Source organism: Oncorhynchus masou, unplaced genomic scaffold, assembly GCF_036934945.1.
Source record: "Oncorhynchus masou masou isolate Uvic2021 unplaced genomic scaffold, UVic_Omas_1.1 unplaced_scaffold_1447, whole genome shotgun sequence".
Classification (NCBI taxonomy): Eukaryota; Metazoa; Chordata; class Actinopteri; order Salmoniformes; family Salmonidae; genus Oncorhynchus; species Oncorhynchus masou.
In genome coordinates, this window is record NW_027004444.1 from 77888 (window position 1) to 104516 (window position 26629).

A 26629-nucleotide genomic window follows, 5' to 3' on the forward strand; every position below is an offset into this window, starting at 1 on the left:
TGAGTCCCAGGGAGGAGGGGAGGAGAGGGGTAAGACACACCCTGGTTCCTGTTGAGTCCCAGGGAGGAGGGGAGGAGAGGGGTAAGACACATCCTGGTTCCTGTTGAGTCCCAGGGAGGAGGAGAGGAGAGGGGTAAGACACATCCTGGTTCCTGTTGAGTCCCAGGGAGGAGGGGAGGAGAGGGGTAAGACACATCCTGGTTCCTGTTGAGTCCCAGGGAGGAGGAGAGGAGAGGGGTAAGACACATCCTGGTTCCTGTTGAGTCCCAGGGAGGAGGGGAGGAGAGGGGTAAGACACATCCTGGTTCCTGTTGAGTCCCAGGGAGGAGAGGAGAGGGGTAAGACACATCCTGGTTCCTGTTGAGTCCCAGGGAGGAGGGGAGGAGAGGGGTAAGACACATCCTGGTTCCTGTTGAGTCCCAGGGAGGAGGAGATCCTGGTTCCTGTTGAGTCCCAGGGAGAGGGGTAAGACACATCCTGGTTCCTGTTGAGTCCCCGGGAGGAGGGGAGGAGAGGGGTAAGACACATCCTGGTTCCTGTTGAGTCCCAGGGAGGAGAGGGGTAAGACACATCCTGGTTCCTGTTGAGTCCCAGGGAGGAGGAAAGGAGAGGGGTAAGACACATCCTGGTTCCTGTTGAGTCCCAGGGAGGAGGGGAGGAGAGGGGTAAGACACATCCTGGTTCCTGTTGAGTCCCAGGGAGGAGGAGAGGAGAGGGGTAAGACACATCCTGGTTCCTGTTGAGTCCCAGGGAGGAGGGGAGGAGAGGGGTAAGACACATCCTGGTTCCTGTTGAGTCCCAGGGAGGAGGAGAGGAGAGGGGTAAGACACATCCTGGTTCCTGTTGAGTCCCAGGGAGGAGGGGAGGAGAGGGGTAAGACACATCCTGGTTCCTGTTGAGTCCCAGGGAGGAGGGGAGGAGAGGGTAAGACACATCCTGGTTCCTGTTGAGTCCCAGGGAGGAGGGGAGGAGAGGGGTAAGACATATCCTGGTTCCTGTTGAGTCCCAGGGAGGAGGAGAGGGGTAAGACACATCCTGGTTCCTGTTGAGTCCCAGGGAGGAGGAGAGGAGAGGGGTAAGACACATCCTGGTTCCTGTTGAGTCCCAGGGAGGAGGGGAGGAGAGGGGTAAGACACATCCTGGTTCCTGTTGAGTCCCAGGGAGGAGGGGAGGGGTAAGACACATCCTGGTTCCTGTTGAGTCCCAGGGAGGAGGAGAGGAGAGGGGTAAGACACATCCTGGTTCCTGTTGAGTCCCAGGGAGGAGGGGAGGAGAGGGGTAAGACACATCCTGGTTCCTGTTGAGTCCCAGGGAGGAGGGGAGGAGAGGGGTAAGACACATCCTGGTTCCTGTTGAGTCCCAGGGAGGAGGGGAGGAGAGGGGTAAGACACATCCTGGTTCCTGTTGAGTCCCAGGGAGGAGGGAAGGAGAGGAGAGGGGTAAGACACATCCTGGTTCCTGTTGAGTCCCAGGGAGGGGAGAGAGGGAGGAGAGGGGTAAGACACATCCTGGTTCCTGTTGAGTCCCAGGGAGGAGGGAGGAGAGGGGTAAGACACATCCTGGTTCCTGTTGAGTCCCAGGGAGGAGGGGAGGGGTAAGACACATCCTGGTTCCTGTTGAGTCCCAGGGAGGAGGGGAGGAGAGGGGTAAGACACATCCTGGTTCCTGTTGAGTCCCAGGGAGGAGGGGAGGAGAGGGGTAAGACACATCCTGGTTCCTGTTGAGTCCCAGGGAGGAGGAGAGGAGAGGGGTAAGACACATCCTGGTTCCTGTTGAGTCCCAGGGAGGAGGGGAGGAGAGGGGTAAGACACATCCTGGTTCCTGTTGAGTCCCAGGGAGGAGGGGAGGAGAGGGGTAAGACACATCCTGGTTCCTGTTGAGTCCCAGGGAGGAGAGGGGTAAGACACATCCTGGTTCCTGTTGAGTCCCAGGGAGGAGGGGAGGAGAGGGGTAAGACACATCCTGGTTCCTGTTGAGTCCCAGGGAGGAGGGGAGGAGAGGGGTAAGACACATCCTGGTTCCTGTTGAGTCCCAGGGAGGAGAGGGGTAAGACACATCCTGGTTCCTGTTGAGTCCCAGGGAGGAGGGGAGGAGAGGGGTAAGACACATCCTGGTTCCTGTTGAGTCCCAGGGAGGAGGAGAGGAGAGGGGTAAGACACATCCTAGTTCCTGTTGAGTCCCAGGGAGGAGAGGGGTAAGACACATCCTGGTTCCTGTTGAGTCCCAGGGAGGAGGAGAGGGGTAAGACACATCCTGGTTCCTGTTGAGTCCCAGGGAGGAGGAGAGGAGAGGGGTAAGACACATCCTGGTTCCTGTTGAGTCCCAGGGAGGAGGGTAGGTAACAACACATCCGCCACGCTGATCCTCAACACAGGGCCCCTCAGGAGTGTGTGCTCAGCCCCCTCCTGTACTCCCTGTTCACTCATTACTGCACGGCCAGGCACGACTCCAACACCATCATTAAGTTTGCTGATGACACAACAGTGGTAGGCCTGATCACCGACAACGACGAGACAGCCTATAGGGAGGTCAGAGACCTGGTCGTGTGGTGCCAGGATAAAATCCTCTCCCTCAACGTGATCAAGGAGATGATTGTGGACTACAGGAAAAGGAGGACCAAGCACACCCCCATTCTCATCGACGGGCTGTAGTGAAGCTTCAAGTTCCTTGGTGTCCACATCACCAACTAACATGGTTCAAGCACACAAAGACAGTCGTGAAGAGAGCACGACAAAACCAATTCCCCCTCAGGAGATTTGGCATGGGTCCTCAGATCCTCAAAAGGTTCTACAGCCTCACCATCGAGAGCATCCGGACTGGTTGCATTACTGCCTGGTACAGCAACTGCTCAGCCTCCGACCACAAGGCACTACAGAGGGTAGTGGGTACGGTCCAGTACATTACTGTGGCCAAGCTTCCTGCCATCTAGGACCTCTATACCAGGGGCGGTGTCAGAGGAAGGGCCTAAAAATTGTCAAAGACTCCAGCCACTCTAGTCATAGACTGTTCTCTCTGCTACCGCACAGCAAGCGTTACCTGAGCGCCAAGTCTAGTCCAAGAGGTTTCTAAACAGCTTCTACCCCCAAGCCATAAGACTCCTAAACATCTAATCAAATGGCTACCAAGACTATTTGCATTGACCCCCCCACACTTTTTATGCCACTGTTATTATCTATGTCACTTTAATAACTCTACCTACGTGTACATATTACCGCAATTACCTTGAATAACAGGTGCCCCCGCACATTGACTCTGTACCGGTACCCCCTGTATATAGCCTCCACATTGACTCTGTACCGGTACCCCCTGAATATAGCCTCCACATTGACTCTGTACCGGTACCCCCTGTATATAGCCTCCACATTGACTCTGTACTGGTACCCCCTGAATATAGCCTCCACATTGACTCTGTACCGTAACACCCTGTATATAGCCTCCACATTGACTCTGTATCGGTACCCCCTGTATATAGTCTCCACATTGACTCTGTACCGGTACCCCCTGTATAAAGCCTCCACATTGACTCTGTACCGGTACTCCCTGTATATAGCCTCCACACTGACTCTGTACCGGTACCCCCTGTATATAGCCTCCACATTGACTCTGTACCGGTACCCCCTGTATATAGCCTCCACATTGACTCTGTACCGGTACCCCCTGTATATAGCCTCCACATTGACTCTGTACGGGTACCCCCTGTATATAGCCTCCACATTGACTCAGTACTGGTACCCCCTGTATATAGCCTCCACATTGACTCTGTACCAGTACCTCCCTGTATATAGCCTCCACATTGACTCTGTACCGGTACCCCCTGTATATAGCCTCCACATTGACTCTGTACCGGTACCCCCTGTATATAGCCTCCACATTGACTCTGTACCAGTACCCCCTGTATATAGCCTCCACATTGACTCTGTACCGGTACCCCCTGTATATAGCCTCCACATTGACTCTGTACCGGTACCCCCTGTATATAGCCTCCACATTGACTCTGTACCAGTACCCCCTGAATATAGCCTCCACATTGACTGTGTACCAGTACCCCCTGTATATAGTCTCGCTACTGTTATTTTACTGCTGCTCTTTAATTACTTGTTGCTTTTATTTCTAATTCATATTTTTTACACTGCATTGTTGGTTAGGGGCTTGTAAATAATCATGTCAGTGTAAGGTTGTATTCGGCGCATGTGACTAATACAATTTGACTTGTACCTAATAAACTGTCCTGGACACCTTTCAATTAATGGATTCGGCTATTTCAGCCACACCCATTGCTGACAGGTGTATAAAATCGAGCACGCACACCTATGCAATCTCCATAGACAAACATTGGCAGTAGAATGGCCTTACTGAAAAGTTCAGCCACTTTCAACACGGCACCATCATATATCAGCTTTCAACTCCATATTAATGGCCATGATTTTGGAATGAGATGTTGGACGAGCAGGTGTCCACATCCTTTTGGTCATGTAGGGAATAATGTACTGTACCTCAGTTAGTCCTATATGGGGTTTCTTGATGAGGTTCTGTAGACAGCCACTCAGTGTCCTCGTCAACAACAGGTTGGTGGATTTACGGAGCATGTCGTCGATCTCCGTCCAGCTGGAAACACAACCAAAACAAAACGACAAGAGAAGTGATGTTTCACAAAAGTTCTCAACTTTTCTATTCTCGATAGTTTCTACAGATTGTAAATTAAAAGATAACATGTTTCGATGAACAGTATTATAATTATTGATCGATTGACTATGACTTTTCAGATCACCCAGCAGTGCTATTTGCGGAGTTCACGCCATTTCTGAACCTGCGACCAAAAAACAAGCTACATATGGACAGTATGTAGACCACAACAAATAATCAAATGATTCTGTCTCTTCAGAGCAAAATCTGCAGAGCTGGGATTGTTGTATTTCCAATATACTGTATCTATATATATGTTCACAATTCTTGCAAAAAAATAGAATGTTTATATAGATATATATATAAACATTCTATTTTTTTGCAAGAATTGTGAACAATTTAAATAAGAAAATTCAAAGTTTTGTGTTTTGTGTATCAATTCTTTAATGCAGGTCCGGCCGACAAATTCCCTACTTTCTCCCTTTTCCACTTGCCTCTTCCATTTCTGCGCGAATGCTGCAATTAGTTGGTTGTAATTTTGGAGCAGACTTTTCCATATATTTTTGTGTGACACCAGTCCTATTAATTATTTAATTTACAAGGATTATTTATGTAAAAAAAAAAAAAGTTTGTTTTTATCAATTAGTATATTTGAGTATAACCATAATATTGGTTGTAATATTTGTTCTGTCTTCTGGTGGATTAAACTGAAATTTCAACACTGAAGTGTAAGAGGTCTCCAATGTTTTTAATGGACTGGATCTTTATATTTACCACCTGGGTCCTGTTGCAGTAATAATGAAATCAGACCTTGTTGAGTGTCTGAAAATCTATCATTTTTATAGAAGTGGTTAAAACACGCTAATAACAGTCCTCTGACTACATCAATAAACCTCAACTGGTATGCCCTGTTGGAAAAGGCAGTTATAAATGATTCTGTCCTGTTTAAAAACAACTTATCATACAATAGGCGTTGATTAAATTTCCAATATCCTCGCCCACGTGGAAATTCTGTGAGAGTAATGTATATGCCAAATATTTAATGGCACGACCGCATTCTGTCACATATCAACACTTTAAACTTTTAGTGCCAATGAGAATGACATAAGAAAGTAGTCAAGACGACTTGCTTGATTTGAGCCGTTTGTGTTCGCAGAGTCCTACAGCTGTGTGTTGGTCCTGCAGATAAGAGCTGTGGCTGTGTACATTGTGAGGTGTTGATTGGTTGGCAGGGGGCAAGTGAGTAAACGCTTTCCAGAGACGAGGGATGCATCTTTCTGTAATTCCGATCCATTTTTTTTTTGACTACTCAAGAGTAAACGTCAGGGTTAAAGAGGTAAGCGAGAGAGGGGGTCCTGGCGAGATTAAAGCAAAGGGGAAACTGGCCACCTCCTCCCTCCATTCTAGTAATCAGGATCAGAGATTATGCTACAGGACTGCTTTTCTAGCGCTGACTGAAATATGTTCCAGGACTCTGGCGATAACGTCAACGAGCTAACCACCTCCGTCACTGACTTCATTAGGGACTGCATCTGCAACGTCCCCACAGTGAAGGTTCGCTGCTTCCCCATTCAAAAGCCCTGGATAAACACTAAGCTATAGGACATGGATAAAACAGAGGCTATCGCAGACAACCGAGGCTATAGCTGAGGACAGAAACAAGTACAAGAAGTCCCGCTATGACTTCTGCAGGGTCAATCAACATGCAAAAGGACACTATAGGAATAAGGTGGAATCATATTACACAGGTTTCAATGACCGCTGCATGTGCCAGGGGCTACAGTCCATTACGGGTTACAATGGAGACCCAGCCGTGATCTGCCCAACGAAGCCTCTCTACCAGACGAAGTCAATGGAGACCCAGCCGTGATCTGCCCAACGAAGCCTCTCTACCAGACGAAGTCAATGGAGACCCAGCCGTGATCTGCCCAACGAAGCCTCTCTACCAGACAAAGTCAATGGAGACCCAGCCGTGATCTGCCCAACGAAGCCTCTCTACCAGACAAAGTCAATGGCGACCCAGCCGTGATCTGCCAAACAAGCCAGGCTCTGACTCCCAGTTATTAAACCCTGTACTAGGGATCCTAGTGAGGGACCAGCCAGGCTCTGACTCCCAGTTATTACCCCCTGTACTAGGGACCCTAGTGAGGTAACAGCCAGGCTGACAGCTGAAGGTCAACACTCAACAGCTGTTACAGATATGACATCATCTGCCCCAGATAACAGTCGGATGAGAAAGGTGTTGACCAACCAGACAAACCCTTAGCATGCTAGTGTAAATAACAAACTGTGCAGCACTGACATTTGCAAACCCACTAAGCAAATAGCACACAACAAGACGTTAAGACTGACCCACAGTATTAAAAACAACCGTTTTATACGGTGTCCCTATCGGCAACCACTTCCCTACATAGTGCACTACTTTTTCACCGACGCCCACTGGACTCTGGTCAAAAGTAGTGCACGACACAGGGAATAGGTGGTGATTTGAGAAGCGGCCGATGATCCGACTGACTCACCTGCGATGCAGCGACTCGGAGAACTTCAGACTGGCGTAGATGAACTCTTTGACCTGAACGTAGATCTGAGGCACAGACTGAGACATCGGGAGCTTCTTTGGAAAGTCTTGCTGTTGGGCGACAACAAAAACAACCCAGGTTATTTAACCCCTTGGACCTCTATAAGGAGCATAGAGACCGTTGACTTACAACCCAGGTTATTTAACCCCTTGGACCTCTATAAGGAGCATAGAGACCGTTGACTTACAACCCAGGATATTTAACCCCTTGGACCTCTATAAGGAGCATATAGACCGTTGACTGACAACCCAGGTTATTTAACTGAAGCCCCTTGGACCTCTATAAGGAGCATAGAGACCGTTGACTTACAACCCAGGTTATTTAACCCCTTGGACCTCTATAAGGAGCATATAGACCGTTGACTGACAACCCAGGTTATTTAACCCCTTGGACCTCTATAAGGAGCATATAGACCGTTGACTGACAACCCAGGTTATTTAACCCCTTGGACCTCTATAAGGAGCATAGAGACCGTTGACTTACAACCCAGGATATTTAACCCCTTGGACCTCTATAAGGAGCATATAGACCGTTGACTGACAACCCAGGTTATTTAACTGAAGCCCCTTGGACCTCTATAAGGAGCATAGAGACCGTTGACTTACAACCCAGGTTATTTAACCCCTTGGACCTCTATAAGGAGCATATAGACCGTTGACTGACAACCCAGGTTATTTAACCCCTTGGACCTCTATAAGGAGCATATAGACCGTTGACTGACAACCCAGGTTATTTAACCCCTTGGACCTCTATAAGGAGCATAGAGACCGTTGACTTACAACCCAGGTTATTTAACTGAAGCCCCTTGGACCTCTATAAGGAGAATATAGACCGTTGACTTACAACCCAGGATATTTAACCCCTTGGACCTCTATAAGGAGCATAGAGACCGTTGACTTACAACCCAGGTTATTTAACTGAAGCCCCTTGGACCTCTATAAGGAGAATATAGACCGTTGACTTACAACCCAGGATATTTAACCCCTTGGACCTCTATAAGGAGCATAGAGACCGTTGACTTACAACCCAGGTTATTTAACTGAAGCCCCTTGGACCTCTATAAGGAGCATAGAGACCGTTGACTTACAACCCAGGATATTTAACCCCTTGGACCTCTATAAGGAGCATAGAGACCGTTGACATACAACCCAGGATATTTAACTGAAGCCCTTGGACCTCTATAAGGAGCATAGAGACCGTTGACTTACAACCCAGGATATTTAACTGAAGCCCCTTGGACCTCTATAAGGAGCATATAGACCGTTGATTTACAACCCAGGATATTTAACTGAAGCCCTTGGACCTCTATAAGGAGAATATAGACCGTTGACTGACAACCCAGGTTATTTAACCCCTTGGACCTCTATAAGGAGCATATAGACCGTTGACTGACAACCCAGGTTATTTAACCCCTTGGACCTCTATAAGGAGCATATAGACCGTTGACTGACAACCCAGGTTATTTAACCCCTTGGACCTTTATAAGGAGCATATAGACCGTTGACTTACAACCCAGGTTATTTAACCCCTTGGACCTCTATAAGGAGCATATAGACCGTTGACTGACAACCCAGGTTATTTAACCCCTTGGACCTCTATAAGGAGCATATAGACCGTTGACTTACAACCCAGGTTATTTAACCCCTTGGACCTCTATAAGGAGCATATAGACCGTTGACAGTTCCATCGCATCTCGATGTCGTGAAGTTAGTCCGTTTTTTTTTTAAAGGGTTTGAATGAAGGACAAACCTTTTCAATTTCTGCGTCGTGGAAGGGGAATCTACTGACGACAGACTTGTACTCTTCTTCAGTCTCCACAGGGATAGGGCTGTAGTTGTCCAGTTCAAAGATCTCCCTGAACACCAGAGCCCATTTCTTCAGCAGCGTTTCATTGTACTGGTCTCTGATCTCAAACAGCAGGTCAAACAGTCTGTTCACTGGGTAGCCATAACCCTGGAGAGAGAGAGGGAGCGAGGGTACAAACCAGAGGCATCACAATCTGCTCCACTGGTTAATGACCAAACTGCTTGGGTATTGGATTAGAATCCCCCATTAGCTGTTGTGAAAGCAGCAGCTACTCTTCCTGGGGTCCACACAGAACACGGAACACAGAACACAGAACGCAGAACACGGAACACGGAACACGGAACACAGAACATGAAACATGACATAATACAGAACATTAACAGACAACAACAGCTGCTTCACTCATACCTTATAAGAGCTCTAGGTTTAATTCATTACTAACTTCACCCAGTCTGAAGAGCTGGACAAGACTCACCTGTAACGTGTCTGCAAATATGACAATGAGGTTCTTCAGCTGCAGCACCAGGTCAGGATCACTGCAGTACGACTGGAAAGGAAGAGGGGGGTGTAAAGACAGGGGGGTAAAGACAGGGGGGTTAAGACAGGGGGAGGTAAAGACAGGAGGGGTAAAGACAAGGGGGTGAGGACAAGGGGGTAAAGACAAGGGGGTAAAGACAAGGGGGTAAAGACAAGGGGGTAAAGACAGGGGGTAAAGACAGGGGGTAAACACAGGGGGATAAACACAGGGGTGTGAAGACAAGGGGGGTAAAGACAAGGGGGGTAAAGACAAGGGGGTAAAGACAAGGGGGTAAAGACAGGGGGTAAAGCCAGGGGGGTAAAGACGGGGGGTAAAGACGGGGGGGTGAAGACGGGGGGTAAAGACGGGGGGTAAAGACGGGGGTAAAGACAGGGGGTAAAGACAGGGGGTGAAGAAAGGGGGGTAAAGAAAGGGGGGTAAAGAAAGGGGGGTAAAGAAAGGGGGTAAAGACAGGGGGGTAAAGACAGGGGGGGTAAAGACAGGGGGGTAAAGACAAGGGGGTAAAGACAGGGGGTAAAGACAGGGGGTGGTAAAGACAGGGGGTAAAGACAGGGGGTGGTAAAGACAGGGGGTGGTAAAGACAGGGGGGTAAAGACAGGGGGGTAAAGACAGGGGGGGTAAAGACAGTCCGTCACAATCAAAAGGGAAAATGTAAGTGTTCCTCCCAGCCTTTTGGGTGAGGTAAGGGTTTATCTAGAAGCCTTGGTGTTAGGAATGATAAGTGGTATCTAGGCCCTTGGTGTTAAGAATGATAAGGGTTTATCTAGAAGCCTTGGTGTTAGGAATGATAAGTGGTATCTAGGCCCTTGGTGTTAGGAATGATACGGGTTTATCTAGAAGCCCTGGTGTTAGGAATGATACGGGTTTATCTAGAAGCCCTGGTGTTAGGAATGATAAGGGTTTATCTAGAAGCCTTGGTGTCAGGAATGATAAGGGTTTATCTAGAAGCCTTGGTGTCAGGAATGATAAGTGGTATCTAGGCCCTTGTTCCTGGCAGGCCCTCCCAGTGAGCAGTATTGAGCAGGGCTCCACTGGTCTAGTGAAGACCTCAGGGCATTGCAGCCCAATGGGGACAGACTGGCCTCATGGAGACAGACTGGCCTCATGGAGACAGACTGGCCTCATGGAGACAGACTGGCCTCATGGAGACAGACTGGCCTCATGGAGACAGACTGGCCTCATGGAGACAGACTGGCCTCATGGAGACAGACTGGCCTCATGGAGACAGATGGATGGGGACAGACTGGCCTCATGGAGACAGACTGGCCTCATGGAGACAGACTGGCTTCATGGGGACAGACTGGCTTCATGGGGACAGACTGGCCTCATGGAGACAGACTGGCCTCATGGAGACAGACTGGCCTCATGGAGACAGACTGGCTTCATGGGGACAGACTGGCCTCATGGGGACAGATGGATGGGGACAGACTGGCCTCATGGGGACAGATGGATGGGGACAGACTGGCCTCATGGGGACAGATGGATGGGGACAGACTGGCTTCATGGGGACAGACTGGCCTCATGGGGACAGACTGGCCTCATGGAGACAGACTGGCCTCATGGAGACAGACTGGCCTCATGGAGCCAGACTGGCCTCATGGAGACAGACTGGCCTCATGGAGACAGACTGGCCTCATGGGGACAGACTGCATTAATGGGGACAGATGGATGGGGACAGACTGGAACAAGAACAGCAGTTGAACTAGTGTGACTATGGTAACAGGGCTGTGAGCTCAGAGGTGTGGAGAAAGAGGCATCAGGGGCGGTTGGACATCAGCCAGGGATGATGGTGGTGATATCCCAGAGCTGGGACTCATGGGGTCTCACAGCCTGGGTCCCAGGGGCCAACAAAGGCCTGGTCAAACCCTACTGCTAGGGTTAGTGTGACTGCTACCCTGGTCCTCTCTCACTGATAAGAGACTTTAGCCCCCTGCTAGGACACTTTCAATGGCAAAAAGACACAGGGCTGAGCACTCCATGACCCCACAGACCTTGTCGAGCCAGGACACTCACTCCCCCTCACATTCAGGGGTGTGTTAGCTGTACTCACAGAGTGTGTGTGTGTGTGTGTGTGTGTGTGTGTGTGTGTGTGTGTGTGTGTGTGTGTGTGTGTGTGTGTGTGTGTGTGTGTGTACTCACAGAGTGTGTGTGTGTATGTGTGTACTCACAGAGTGTGTGTGTGTGTACTCACAGAGTGTGTGTGTGTATGCGTGTACTCACAGAGTGTGTGTGTGTGTACTCACAGAGTGTGTGTGTGTGTACTCACAGAGTGTGTGTGTGTATGCGTGTACTCACAGAGTGTGTGTGTGTGTACTCACAGAGTGTGTGTGTGTGTGTGTGTGTGTACTCACAGAGTGTGTGTGTGGGTGTACACAGAGTGTGTGTTTGTGTACTCACAGAGTGCGTGTGTGCGTGCTCACAGCGTGTGCGTGTGTGGGTGCTCACAGCATGTGTGTGTGTGTGTGTGTGTATACTTACAGAGTGTGTGTGTGTGTTACTCACCGAGTGTGTGTGTGTGTGTGTGTGTGTGTGTGTGTGTGTGTGTGTAGTCACAGAGTGTGTGTGTGTGTTACTCACCGAGTGTGTGCGGAGCACGGCAGTGATCTTAGACAGGGCCATGTTCCACAGTTCATCAGTAAAGGCTCTGGTCAACAGTCCCTGTGTGGAGTGCAGAACGTGGTCCTCCACCAGGAAGAAGCCTACGATCTGATTGAAGTACCGCCGGTAACCCTCCACGGTCTCCTGCTGGACCAGGAAACAAAACAACTCACATTATAGACAGAGGTAACCCTCCACGGTCTCCTGCTGGACCAGGAAACACAACAACTCACATTATAGACAGAGGTAACCCTCCACGGTCTCCTGCTGGACCAGGAAACACAACAACTCACATTATAGACAGAGGTAACCCTCCACGGTCTCCTGCTGGACCAGGAAACAAAACAACTCACATTATAGACAGAGGTAACCCTCCACGATCTCCTGCTGGACCAGGAAACAAAACAACTCACATTATAGACAGAGGTAACCCTCCACGATCTCCTGCTGGACCAGGAAACAAAACAACTCACATTATGGACAGAGGTAACCCTCCACGGTCTCCTGCTGGACCAGGAAACACAACAACTCACATTATAGACAGAGGTAACCCTCCACGGTCTCCTGCTGGACCAGGAAACAAAACAACTCACATTATAGACAGAGGTAACCCTCCACGGTCTCCTGCTGGACCAGGAAACACAACAACTCACATTATAGACAGAGGTAACCCTCCACGGTCTCCTGCTGGACCAGGAAACAAAACAACTCACATTATAGACAGAGGTAACCCTCCACGGTCTCCTGCTAGACCAGGAAACAAAACAACTCACATTATAGACAGAGGTAACCCTCCACGGTCTCCTGCTGGACCAGGAAACAAAACAACTCACATTATAGACAGAGGTAACCCTCCACGGTCTCCTGCTGGACCAGGAAACAAAACAACTCACATTATAGACAGAGGTAACCCTCCACGGTCTCCTGCTAGACCAGGAAACAAAACAACTCACATTATAGACAGAGGTAACCCTCCACGGTCTGCTGCTGGACCAGGAAACAAAACAACTCACATTATAGACAGAGGTAACCCTCCACGGTCTCCTGCTGGACCAGGAAACAAAACAACTCACATTATAGACAGAGGTAACCCTCCACGGTCTCCTGCTGGACCAGGAAACACAACAACTCACATTATAGACAGAGGTAACCCTCCACGATCTCCTGCTGGACCAGGAAACAAAACAACTCACATTATAGACAGAGGTAACCCTCCACGGTCTCCTGCTGGACCAGGAAACAAAACAACTCACATTATAGACAGAGGTTTGGAACTACTGATCAGATAGAGGAGGGGAACAGAGGGAGGAGGGAAACAGATAGGAGGAGGGGAACAGATAGGAGGAGGGGAACAGATAGAGGAGGGGAACAGATAGGAGGAGGGGAACAGATAGAGGAGGGGAACAGATAGAGGAGGGGAACAGATAGAGGAGGGGAACAGATAGAGGGGAACAGATAGAGGAGGGGAACAGATAGAGGAGGGGAACAGATAGAGGAGGGGAACAGATAGAGGAGGGGAACAGAGGGAGGAGGGAAACAGATAGGAGGAGGGGAACAGATAGGAGGAGGGGAACAGATAGAGGAGGGGAACAGATAGGAGGAGGGGAACAGATAGAGGAGGGGAACAGATAGAGGAGGGGAACAGATAGAGGAGGGGAACAGATAGAGGGGAACAGATAGAGGAGGGGAACAGATAGAGGAGGGGAACAGATAGAGGAGGGGAACAGATAGAGGAGGGGAACAGATAGAGGAGGGGAACAGATAGGAGGAGGGGAACAGATAGAGGAGGGGAACAGATAGGAGGAGGGGAACAGATAGAGAGGGGAACAGATAGAGAGGGGAACAGATAGAGGAGGGGAACAGATAGAGAGGGGAACAGATAGAGGAGGGGAACAGATAGAGGAGGGGAACAGATAGAGGAGGGGAACAGATAGAGGAGGGGAACAGATAGAGGAGGGGAACAGATAGAGGAGGGGAACAGATAGAGGAGGGGAACAGATAGGAGGAGGGGAACAGATAGGAGGAGGGGAACAGATAGAGGAGGGGAACAGATAGAGGAGGGGAACAGATAGAGGAGGGGAACAGATAGAGGAAGGGAACAGATAGAGAGGGGAACAGATAGAGAGGGGAACAGATAGAGGAGGGGAACAGATAGAGGAAGGGAAGAGATAGAGGAAGGGAACAGATAGAGGAGGGGAACAGATAGAGGAGGGGAACAGATAGGAGGAGGGGAACAGATAGAGAGGGGAACAGATAGAGAGGGGAACAGATAGAGAGGGGAACAGATAGAGAGGGGAACATATAGAGGAGGGGAACAGATAGAGGAGGGGAACAGATAGAGGAGGGGAACAGATAGAGAGGGGAACAGATAGAGAGGGGAACAGATAGAGAGGGGAACATATAGAGGAGGGGAACAGACAGGAGGAGGGGAACAGATAGAGGAGGGGAACAGATAGAGGAGGGGAACAGATAGAGGAGGGGAACAGATAGGAGGAGGGGAACAGATAGAGAGGGGAACAGATAGAGAGGGGAACAGATAGAGGAGGGGAACAGATAGAGAGGGGAACAGATAGAGGAGGGGAACAGATAGAGGAGGGGAACAGATAGAGGAGGGGAACAGATAGAGGAGGGGAACAGATAGAGGAGGGGAACAGATAGGAGGAGGGGAACAGATAGGAGGAGGGGAACAGATAGAGAGGGGAACAGATAGAGGAGGGGAACAGATAGAGAGGGGAACAGATAGAGGAAGGGAACAGATAGAGAAGGGAACAGATAGAGAGGGGAACAGATAGAGAGGGGAACAGATAGAGGAGGGGAACAGATAGATGAAGGGAAGAGATAGAGGAAGGGAACAGATAGAGGAGGGGAACAGATAGAGGAGGGGAACAGATAGAGGAGGGGAACAGATAGAGGAGGGGAACAGATAGAGGAGGGGAACAGATAGAGAGGGGAACAGATAGAGAGGGGAACAGATAGAGGAGGGGAACAGATAGAGGAGGGGAACAGATAGAGAGGGGAACAGATAGAGAGGGGAACAGATAGAGAGGGGAACAGATAGAGAGGGGAACAGATAGAGAGGGGAACAGATAGAGAGGGGAACAGATAGAGGAGGGGAACAGATAGAGGAGGGGAACAGATAGAGGAGGGGAACAGATAGAGAGGGGAACAGATAGAGAGGGGAACATATAGAGGAGGGGAACAGATAGAGGAGGGGAACAGATAGAGGAGGGGAACAGATAGAGGAGGGGAACAGATAGAGAGGGGAACAGATAGAGAGGGGAACAGATAGAGAGGGGAACATATAGAGGAGGGGAACAGATAGGAGGAGGGGAACAGATAGAGGAGGGGAACAGATAGAGGAGGGGAACAGATAGAGGAGGGGAACAGATAGGAGGAGGGGAACAGATAGAGAGGGGAACAGATAGAGAGGGGAACAGATAGAGGAGGGGAACAGATAGAGAGGGGAACAGATAGAGGAGGGGAACAGATAGAGGAGGGGAACAGATAGAGGAGGGGAACAGATAGAGGAGGGGAACAGATAGAGGAGGGGAACAGATAGGAGGAGGGGAACAGATAGGAGGAGGGGAACAGATAGAGAGGGGAACAGATAGAGGAGGGGAACAGATAGAGAGGGGAACAGATAGAGGAGGGGAACAGATAGAGGAAGGGAACAGATAGAGAGGGGAACAGATAGAGAGGGGAACAGATAGAGAGGGGAACAGATAGAGGAGGGGAACAGATAGATGAAGGGAAGAGATAGAGGAAGGGAACAGATAGAGGAGGGGAACAGATAGAGGAGGGGAACAGATAGAGGAGGGGAACAGATAGAGAGGGGAACAGATAGAGAGGGGAACAGATAGAGAGGGGAACAGATAGAGGAGGGGAACAGATAGAGGAGGGGAACAGATAGAGGAGGGGAACAGATAGAGAGGGGAACAGATAGAGAGGGGAACAGATAGAGAGGGGAACAGATAGAGAGGGGAACAGATAGAGAGGGGAACAGATAGAGGAGGGGAACAGATAGAGGAGGGGAACAGATAGAGGAGGGGAACAGATAGAGGAGGGGAACAGATAGAGGAGGGGAACAGATAGAGGAGGGGAACAGATAGAGGAAGGGAAGAGATAGAGGAATGGAACAGATAGAGGAGGGGAACAGATAGAGGAGGGGAACAGATAGAGGAAGGGAAGAGATAGAGGAAGGGAACAGATAGAGGAGGGGAACAGATAGAGGAGGGGAACAGATAGAGGGCAACAGATAGAGGAAGGGAAGATATAGAGGAAGGGAACAGATAGAGGAGGGGAACAGATAGAGAGGGGAATAGATAGAGAGGGGAACAGATAGAGAGGGGAACAGATAGAGAGGGGAACAGATAGAGAGGGGAACAGATAGAGAGGGGAACAGATAGAGAGGGGAACAGATAGAGAGGGGAACAGAGGGATGTAGAATAGAAAGAATGAAGGGCTGGTTGTGTCCCTCCTTACCATGTTAGACTGGGGAACAGATAGAGAGGGGAACAGATAGAGGAAGGGAACAGATAGAAGAGGGGAACAGATAGAGGAGGGGAACAGATAGAGGAGGGGAACAGATAGAGGAGGGGAACAGAGGGAGGAAGGGAACAGATAGAGGAGGGGAACAGATAGAGGAGGGGAACAGAGGGAGGAAGGGAACAGATAGAGGAGGGGAACAGATAGAGGAGGGGAACAGATAGAGGAAGGGAAGAGATAGAGGAAGGGAACAGATAGAGGAGGGGAACAGATAGAGGGGGGGCACAGAGGGAGGAAGGGAACAGATAGAGGAGGGGAACAGATAGAGGAGGGGAACAGAGGGAGGAAGGGAACAGATAGAGGAGGGGAACAGATAGAGGAGGGGAACAGATAGGAGGAGGGGAACAGATAGAGGGGGGGAACAGAGGGAGGGGGGGAACAGAGGGAGGAAGGGAACAGATAGAGGAGGGGAACAGATAGAGGAGGGGAACAGAGGGAGGAAGGGAACAGATAGAGGAGGGGAACAGATAGGAGGAGGGGAACAGATAGAGGAGGGGAACAGAGGGAGGAAGGGAACAGATAGAGGAAGGGAACAGATAGAGGAGGGGAACAGATAGAGAGGGGAACAGATAGAGAGGGGAACAGATAGAGAGGGGAACAGATAGAGAGGGGAACAGATAGAGAGGGGAACAGATAGAGAGGGGAACAGATAGTGAGGGGAACAGATAGAGAGGGGAACAGATAGAGAGGGGAACAGATAGAGAGGGGAACAGATAGAGGAGGGGAACAGATAGAGGAAGGGAACAGATAGAGAGGGCAACAGATAGAGGAGGGGAACAGAGGGAGCAGGGGAACAGAGGGAGGAGGGGAACAGAGGGAGGAGGGGAACAGATAGAGGAAGGGAACAGATAGAGAGGGCAACAGATAGAGGAGGGGAACAGATAGAGGAGGGGAACAGATAGAGGAGGGGAACAGATAGAGGAGGGGAACAGACAGAGGAGGGGAACAGACAGAGGAGGGGAACAGATAGAGAGGGGAACAGATAGAGAGGGGAACAGATAGAGAGGGGAACAGATAGAGGAGGGGAACAGATAGAGGAAGGGAACAGATAGAGAGGGCAACAGATAGAGGAGGGGAACAGATAGAGGAGGGGAACAGAGGGAGGAGGGGAACAGAGGGAGGAGGGGAACAGAGGGAGGAGGGGAACAGATAGGAGGAGGGGAGCAGATAGGAGGAGGGGAACAGATAGAGGAGGGGAACAGATAGAGGAGGGGAACAGATAGAGGAGGGGAACAGATAGGAGGAGGGGAACAGATAGAGGAGGGGAACAGATAGAGGAGGGGAACAGATAGAGGAGGGGAACAGATAGAGGAGGGGAACAGATAGAGAGGGCAACAGATAGAGAGGGCAACAGATAGAGGAGGGGAACAGATAGAGGAGGGGAACAGATAGAGGAGGGGAACAGATAGAGAGGGGAACAGATAGAGAGGGGAACCCTCCTCACCGTGTTAGACTGGGGAACAGATAGAGAGGGCAACAGATAGAGAGGGCAACAGATAGAGAGGGCAACAGATAGAGAGGGCAACAGATAGAGGAGGGGAACAGATAGAGGAGGGGAACAGATAGAGGAGGGGAACAGATAGAGGAGGGGAACAGACAGAGGAGGGGAACAGACAGAGGAGGGGAACAGATAGAGAGGGGAACAGATAGAGAGGGGAACAGATAGAGAGGGGAACAGATAGAGGAGGGGAACAGATAGAGGAAGGGAACAGATAGAGAGGGCAACAGATAGAGGAGGGGAACAGATAGAGGAGGGGAACAGAGGGAGGAGGGGAACAGAGGGAGGAGGGGAACAGAGGGAGGAGGGGAACAGATAGGAGGAGGGGAGCAGATAGGAGGAGGGGAACAGATAGAGGAGGGGAACAGATAGAGGAGGGGAACAGATAGAGGAGGGAACAGATAGGAGGAGGGGAACAGATAGAGGAGGGGAACAGATAGAGGAGGGGAACAGATAGAGGAGGGGAACAGATAGAGAGGGCAACAGATAGAGAGGGCAACAGATAGAGGAGGGGAACAGATAGAGGAGGGGAACAGATAGAGGAGGGGAACAGATAGAGAGGGGAACAGATAGGAGGAGGGGAACAGATAGGAGGAGGGGAACAGATAGAGAGGGGAACAGATAGAGGAGGGGAACAGATAGAGAGGGGAACAGATAGAGGAAGGGAACAGATAGAGAGGGAACAGATAGAGAGGGGAACAGATAGAGAGGGGAACAGATAGAGGAGGGGAACAGATAGATGAAGGGAAGAGATAGAGGAAGGGAACAGATAGAGGAGGGGAACAGATAGAGGAGGGGAACAGATAGAGGAGGGGAACAGATAGAGGAGGGGAACAGATAGAGGAGGGGAACAGATAGAGAGGGGAACAGATAGAGAGGGGAACAGATAGAGAGGGGAACAGATAGAGGAGGGGAACAGATAGAGGAGGGGAACAGATAGAGAGGGGAACAGATAGAGAGGGGAACAGATAGAGAGGGGAACAGATAGAGAGGGGAACAGATAGAGAGGGAACAGATAGAGGAGGGGAACAGATAGAGGAGGGGAACAGATAGAGGAGGGGAACAGATAGAGAGGGGAACATATAGAGGAGGGGAACAGATAGAGGAGGGGAACAGATAGAGGAGGGGAACAGATAGAGGAGGGGAACAGATAGAGAGGGGAACAGATAGAGAGGGAACAGATAGAGAGGGGAACATATAGAGGAGGGGAACAGATAGGAGGAGGGGAACAGATAGAGGAGGGGAACAGATAGAGGAGGGGAACAGATAGAGGAGGGGAACAGATAGGAGGAGGGGAACAGATAGAGAGGGGAACAGATAGAGAGGGGAACAGATAGAGGAGGGGAACAGATAGAGAGGGGAACAGATAGAGGAGGGGAACAGATAGAGGAGGGGAACAGATAGAGGAGGGGAACAGATAGAGGAGGGGAACAGATAGAGGAGGGGAACAGATAGGAGGAGGGGAACAGATAGGAGGAGGGGAACAGATAGAGAGGGGAACAGATAGAGGAGGGAACAGATAGAGAGGGGAACAGATAGAGGAGGGGAACAGATAGAGGAAGGGAACAGATAGAGAGGGGAACAGATAGAGAGGGGAACAGATAGAGAGGGGAACAGATAGAGGAGGGGAACAGATAGATGAAGGGAAGAGATAGAGGAAGGGAACAGATAGAGGAGGGGAACAGATAGAGGAGGGGAACAGATAGAGGAGGGGAACAGATAGAGAGGGGAACAGATAGAGAGGGGAACAGATAGAGAGGGGAACAGATAGAGGAGGGGAACAGATAGAGGAGGGGAACAGATAGAGGAGGGAACAGATAGAGAGGGGAACAGATAGAGAGGGGAACAGATAGAGAGGGGAACAGATAGAGAGGGGAACAGATAGAGAGGGGAACAGATAGAGGAGGGGAACAGATAGAGGAGGGGAACAGATAGAGGAGGGGAACAGATAGAGGAGGGGAACAGATAGAGGAGGGGAACAGATAGAGGAGGGGAACAGATAGAGGAAGGGAAGAGATAGAGGAATGGAACAGATAGAGGAGGGGAACAGATAGAGGAGGGGAACAGATAGAGGAAGGGAAGAGATAGAGGAAGGGAACAGATAGAGGAGGGAACAGATAGAGGAGGGGAACAGATAGAGGGCAACAGATAGAGGAAGGGAAGATATAGAGGAAGGGAACAGATAGAGGAGGGGAACAGATAGAGAGGGGAATAGATAGAGAGGGGAACAGATAGAGAGGGGAACAGATAGAGAGGGGAACAGATAGAGAGGGAACAGATAGAGAGGGAACAGATAGAGAGGGGAACAGATAGAGAGGGGAACAGAGGGATGTAGAATAGAAAGAATGAAGGGCTGGTTGTGTCCCTCCTTACCATGTTAGACTGGGGAACAGATAGAGAGGGGAACAGATAGAGGAAGGGAACAGATAGAAGAGGGGAACAGATAGAGGAGGGGAACAGATAGAGGAGGGGAACAGATAGAGGAGGGGAACAGATAGAGGAGGGGAACAGAGGGAGGAAGGGAACAGATAGAGGAGGGGAACAGATAGAGGAGGGGAACAGAGGGAGGAAGGGAACAGATAGAGGAGGGGAACAGATAGAGGAGGGGAACAGATAGAGGAAGGGAAGAGATAGAGGAAGGGAACAGATAGAGGAGGGGAACAGATAGAGGGGGCACAGAGGGAGGAAGGGAACAGATAGAGGAGGGGAACAGATAGAGGAGGGGAACAGAGGGAGGAAGGGAACAGATAGAGGAGGGGAACAGATAGAGGAGGGGAACAGATAGAGGAGGGGAACAGATAGGAGGAGGGGAACAGATAGAGGGGGAACAGAGGGAGGGGGAACAGAGGGAGGAAGGGAACAGATAGAGGAGGGGAACAGATAGAGGAGGGGAACAGAGGGAGGAAGGGAACAGATAGAGGAGGGGAACAGATAGGAGGAGGGGAACAGATAGAGGAGGGGAACAGAGGGAGGAAGGGAACAGATAGAGGAAGGGAACAGATAGAGAGGGGAACAGATAGAGAGGGGAACAGATAGAGAGGGGAACAGATAGAGAGGGGAACAGATAGAGAGGGGAACAGATAGAGAGGGGAACAGATAGAGAGGGGAACAGATAGAGAGGGGAACAGATAGAGAGGGGAACAGATAGAGAGGGGAACAGATAGAGAGGGGAACAGATAGAGAGGGGAACAGATAGAGGAGGGGAACAGATAGAGGAAGGGAACAGATAGAGAGGGCAACAGATAGAGGAGGGGAACAGAGGGAGCAGGGGAACAGAGGGAGGAGGGGAACAGAGGGAGGAGGGGAACAGATAGAGGAAGGGAACAGATAGAGAGGGCAACAGATAGAGGAGGGGAACAGATAGAGGAGGGGAACAGATAGAGGAGGGGAACAGATAGAGGAGGGGAACAGACAGAGGAGGGGAACAGACAGAGGAGGGGAACAGATAGAGGGGAACAGATAGAGAGGGGAACAGATAGAGAGGGGAACAGATAGAGGAGGGGAACAGATAGAGGAAGGGAACAGATAGAGAGGGCAACAGATAGAGGAGGGGAACAGATAGAGGAGGGGAACAGAGGGAGGAGGGGAACAGAGGGAGGAGGGGAACAGAGGGAGGAGGGGAACAGATAGGAGGAGGGGAGCAGATAGGAGGAGGGGAACAGATAGAGGAGGGGAACAGATAGAGGAGGGGAACAGATAGAGGAGGGGAACAGATAGGAGGAGGGGAACAGATAGAGGAGGGGAACAGATAGAGGAGGGGAACAGATAGAGGAGGGGAACAGATAGAGGAGGGGAACAGATAGAGAGGGCAACAGATAGAGAGGGCAACAGATAGAGGAGGGGAACAGATAGAGGAGGGGAACAGATAGAGAGGGGAACAGATAGAGAGGGGAACCCTCCTCACCGTGTTAGACTGGGGAACAGATAGAGAGGGCAACAGATAGAGAGGGCAACAGATAGAGAGGGCAACAGATAGAGAGGGCAACAGATAGAGAGGGCAACAGATAGAGAGGGCAACAGATAGAGGAGGGGAACAGATAGAGGAGGGGAACAGATAGAGGAGGGGAACAGATAGAGGAGGGGAACAGACAGAGGAGGGGAACAGACAGAGGAGGGGAACAGATAGAGAGGGGAACAGATAGAGAGGGGAACAGATAGAGAGGGGAACAGATAGAGGAGGGGAACAGATAGAGGAAGGGAACAGATAGAGAGGGCAACAGATAGAGGAGGGGAACAGATAGAGGAGGGGAACAGAGGGAGGAGGGGAACAGAGGGAGGAGGGGAACAGAGGGAGGAGGGGAACAGATAGGAGGAGGGGAGCAGATAGGAGGAGGGGAACAGATAGAGGAGGGGAACAGATAGAGGAGGGGAACAGATAGAGGAGGGGAACAGATAGGAGGAGGGGAACAGATAGAGGAGGGGAACAGATAGAGGAGGGGAACAGATAGAGGAGGGGAACAGATAGAGGAGGGGAACAGATAGAGAGGGCAACAGATAGAGAGGGCAACAGATAGAGGAGGGGAACAGATAGAGGAGGGGAACAGATAGAGGAGGGGAACAGATAGAGAGGGGAACAGATAGAGAGGGGAACCCTCCTCACCATGTTAGACTGGGGAACAGATAGAGAGGGCAACAGATAGAGAGGGCAACAGATAGAGAGGGCAACAGATAGAGAGGGCAACAGATAGAGAGGGCAACAGATAGAGAGGGCAACAGATAGAGAGGGCAACAGATAGAGGAGGGGAACAGATAGAGGAGGGGAACAGATAGAGGAGGGGAACAGATAGAGGAGGGGAACAGATAGAGGAGGGGAACAGATAGAGGAGGGGAACAGATAGAGGAGTGGAACAGATAGAGGAGGGGAACAGATAGAGGAGGGGAACAGATAGAGGAGGGGAACAGATAGAGGAGGGGAACAGATAGAGAGGGGAACAGATAGAGAGGGAACAGATAGAGAGGGGAACAGATAGAGAGGGGAACAGATAGAGGGGGGAACCCTCCTCACCATGTTAGACTGGGGAACAGATAGAGAGGGGAACAGATAGAGAGGGGAACAGATAGAGAGGGGAACAGATAGAGAGGGGAACAGATAGAGAGGGGAACAGATAGAGAGGGGAACAGATAGAGGAGGGGAACAGATAGAGGAGGGGAACAGATAGAGGAAGGGAACAGATAGAGAGGGCAACAGATAGAGGAGGGGAACAGATAGAGGAGGGGAACAGAGGGAGCAGGGGAACAGAGGGAGGAGGGGAACAGAGGGAGGAGGGGAACAGATAGGAGGAGGGGAGCAGATAGGAGGAGGGGAACAGATAGGAGGAGGGGAACAGATAGAGGAGGGGAACAGATAGAGGAGGGGAACAGATAGAGGAGGGGAACAGATAGAGGAAGGGAACAGATAGAGAGGGCAACAGATAGAGGAGGGGAACAGATAGAGGAGGGGAACAGATAGAGGAGGGGAACAGAGGGAGCAGGGGAACAGAGGGAGGAGGGGAACAGAGGGAGGAGGGGAACAGATAGAGGAGGGGAACAGATAGAGGAGGGGAACAGATAGAGGAGGGGAACAGATAGAGGAGGGGAACAGACAGAGGAGGGGAACAGATAGAGAGGGGAACAGATAGAGAGGGGAACAGATAGAGAGGGGAACAGATAGAGGAGGGGAACAGATAGAGGAAGGGAACAGATAGAGAGGGCAACAGATAGAGGAGGGGAACAGATAGAGGAGGGGAACAGAGGGAGCAGGGGAACAGAGGGAGGAGGGGAACAGATAGAGGAAGGGAACAGATAGAGAGGGCAACAGATAGAGGAGGGGAACAGATAGAGGAGGGGAACAGATAGAGGAGGGGAACAGAGGGAGGAAGGGAACAGATAGAGGAAGGGAACAGATAGAGGAGGGGAACAGATAGAGAGGGGAACAGATAGAGAGGGGAACAGATAGAGAGGGGAACAGATAGAGAGGGGAACAGATAGAGAGGGGAACAGATAGAGAGGGGAACAGATAGAGAGGGGAACAGATAGAGAGGGGAACAGATAGAGGAGGGGAACAGATAGAGGAAGGGAACAGATAGAGAGGGCAACAGATAGAGGAGGGGAACAGAGGGAGCAGGGGAACAGAGGGAGGAGGGGAACAGAGGGAGGAGGGGAACAGATAGAGGAAGGGAACAGATAGAGAGGGCAACAGATAGAGGAGGGGAACAGATAGAGGAGGGGAACAGATAGAGGAGGGGAACAGATAGAGGAGGGGAACAGACAGAGGAGGGGAACAGACAGAGGAGGGGAACAGATAGAGAGGGGAACAGATAGAGAGGGGAACAGATAGAGAGGGGAACAGATAGAGGAGGGGAACAGATAGAGGAAGGGAACAGATAGAGGAGGGGAACAGATAGAGGAGGGGAACAGAGGGAGGAGGGGAACAGAGGGAGGAGGGGAACAGAGGGAGGAGGGGAACAGATAGGAGGAGGGGAGCAGATAGGAGGAGGGGAGCAGATAGGAGGAGGGGAACAGATAGAGGAGGGGAACAGATAGAGGAGGGGAACAGATAGAGGAGGGGAACAGATAGAGGAGGGGAACAGATAGAGGAGGGGAACAGATAGAGGAGGGGAACAGATAGAGGAGGGGAACAGATAGAGAGGGCAACAGATAGAGGAGGGGAACAGATAGAGGAGGGGAACAGATAGAGAGGGGAACAGATAGAGAGGGGAACCCTCCTCACCATGTTAGACTGGGGAACAGATAGAGAGGGCAACAGATTGAGAGGGCAACAGATAGAGAGGGCAACAGATAGAGAGGGCAACAGATAGAGAGGGCAACAGATAGAGAGGGCAACAGATAGAGGAGGGGAACAGATAGAGGAGGGGAACAGATAGAGGAGGGGAACAGATAGAGGAGTGGAACAGATAGAGGAGGGGAACAGATAGAGGAGGGGAACAGATAGAGGAGGGGAACAGATAGAGGAGGGGAACAGATAGAGAGGGGAACACATAGAGAGGGGAACAGATAGAGAGGGGAACAGATAGAGAGGGGAACAGATAGAGAGGGGAACAGATAGAGAGGGGAACAGATAGAGAGGGGAACAGATAGAGAGGGGAACAGATAGAGAGGGGAACAGATAGAGAGGGGAACAGATAGAGAGGGGAACAGATAGAGAGGGGAACAGATAGAGGAGGGGAACAGATAGAGGAAGGGAACAGATAGAGAGGGCAACAGATAGAGGAGGGGAACAGATAGAGGAGGGGAACAGAGGGAGCAGGGGAACAGAGGGAGGAGGGGAACAGAGGGAGGAGGGGAACAGATAGGAGGAGGGGAGCAGATAGGAGGAGGGGAACAGATAGGAGGAGGGGAGCAGATAGGAGGAGGGGAACAGATAGAGGAGGGGAACAGATAGAGGAGGGGAACAGATAGAGGAGGGGAACAGATAGAGGAAGGGAACAGATAGAGAGGGCAACAGATAGAGGAGGGGAACAGATAGAGGAGGGGAACAGAGGGAGCAGGGGAACAGAGGGAGGAGGGGAACAGAGGGAGGAGGGGAACAGAGGGAGGAGGGGAACAGATAGGAGGAGGGGAGCAGATAGGAGGAGGGGAACAGATAGAGGAGGGGAACAGATAGAGGAGGGGAACAGATAGAGGAGGGGAACAGATAGAGGAGGGGAACAGATAGAGGAGGGGAACAGATAGAGGAGGGGAACAGACAGAGGAGGGGAACAGATAGAGAGGGGAACAGATAGAGAGGGGAACAGATAGAGAGGGGAACAGATAGAGGAGGGGAACAGATAGAGGAAGGGAACAGATAGAGAGGGCAACAGATAGAGGAGGGGAACAGAGGGAGCAGGGGAACAGAGGGAGGAGGGGAACAGAGGGAGGAGGGGAACAGATAGGAGGAGGGGAGCAGATAGGAGGAGGGGAACAGATAGAGGAGGGGAACAGATAGAGGAGGGGAACAGATAGAGGAGGGGAACAGATAGGAGGAGGGGAACAGATAGAGGAGGGGAACAGATAGAGGAGGGGAACAGATAGAGGAGGGGAACAGAGGGAGGAGGGGAACAGATAGAGGAGGGGAACAGATAGAGAGGGCAACAGATAGAGAGGGGAACCCTCCTCACCATGTTAGACTGGGGAACAGATAGAGAGGGCAACAGATAGAGAGGGCAACAGATAGAGAGGGCAACAGATAGAGAGGGCAACAGATAGAGAGGGCAACAGATAGAGAGGGCAACAGATAGAGAGGGCAACAGATAGAGGAGGGGAACAGATAGAGGAGGGGAACAGATAGAGGAGGGGAACAGATAGAGGAGGGGAACAGATAGAGAGGGGAACAGATAGAGAGGGGAACAGATAGAGAGGGGAACAGATAGAGAGGGGAACAGATAGAGGGGGGAACAGATAGAGAGGGGAACCCTCCTCACCATGTTAGACTGGGGAACAGATAGAGAGGGGAACAGATAGAGA

General features: G+C 51.0%; 1 protein-coding gene across 6 annotated transcripts in view; it reads right to left on the reverse strand.

Annotated features, from left to right (window-relative positions):
• The window catches only part of LOC135530874 (exocyst complex component 6-like), a 130957-nt gene that overhangs the window by 59761 nt on the left and 44567 nt on the right, over positions 1-26629 (reverse strand). For 5 of the 6 annotated variants that reach the window (XM_064959044.1, XM_064959046.1, XM_064959043.1 and 2 more), the window contains 5 exons: positions 12124-12291; positions 9484-9555; positions 8952-9155; positions 7143-7252; positions 4494-4605 (listed from right to left, as the gene is read on the reverse strand). In XM_064959044.1, coding sequence (XP_064815116.1) covers positions 4494-4605; positions 7143-7252; positions 8952-9155; positions 9484-9555; positions 12124-12291 — 666 coding nt within the window. The remainder of the gene's footprint in view (positions 1-4493; positions 4606-7142; positions 7253-8951; positions 9156-9483; positions 9556-12123; positions 12292-26629) is intronic. The other variant, XM_064959041.1, reaches the window with a different exon arrangement.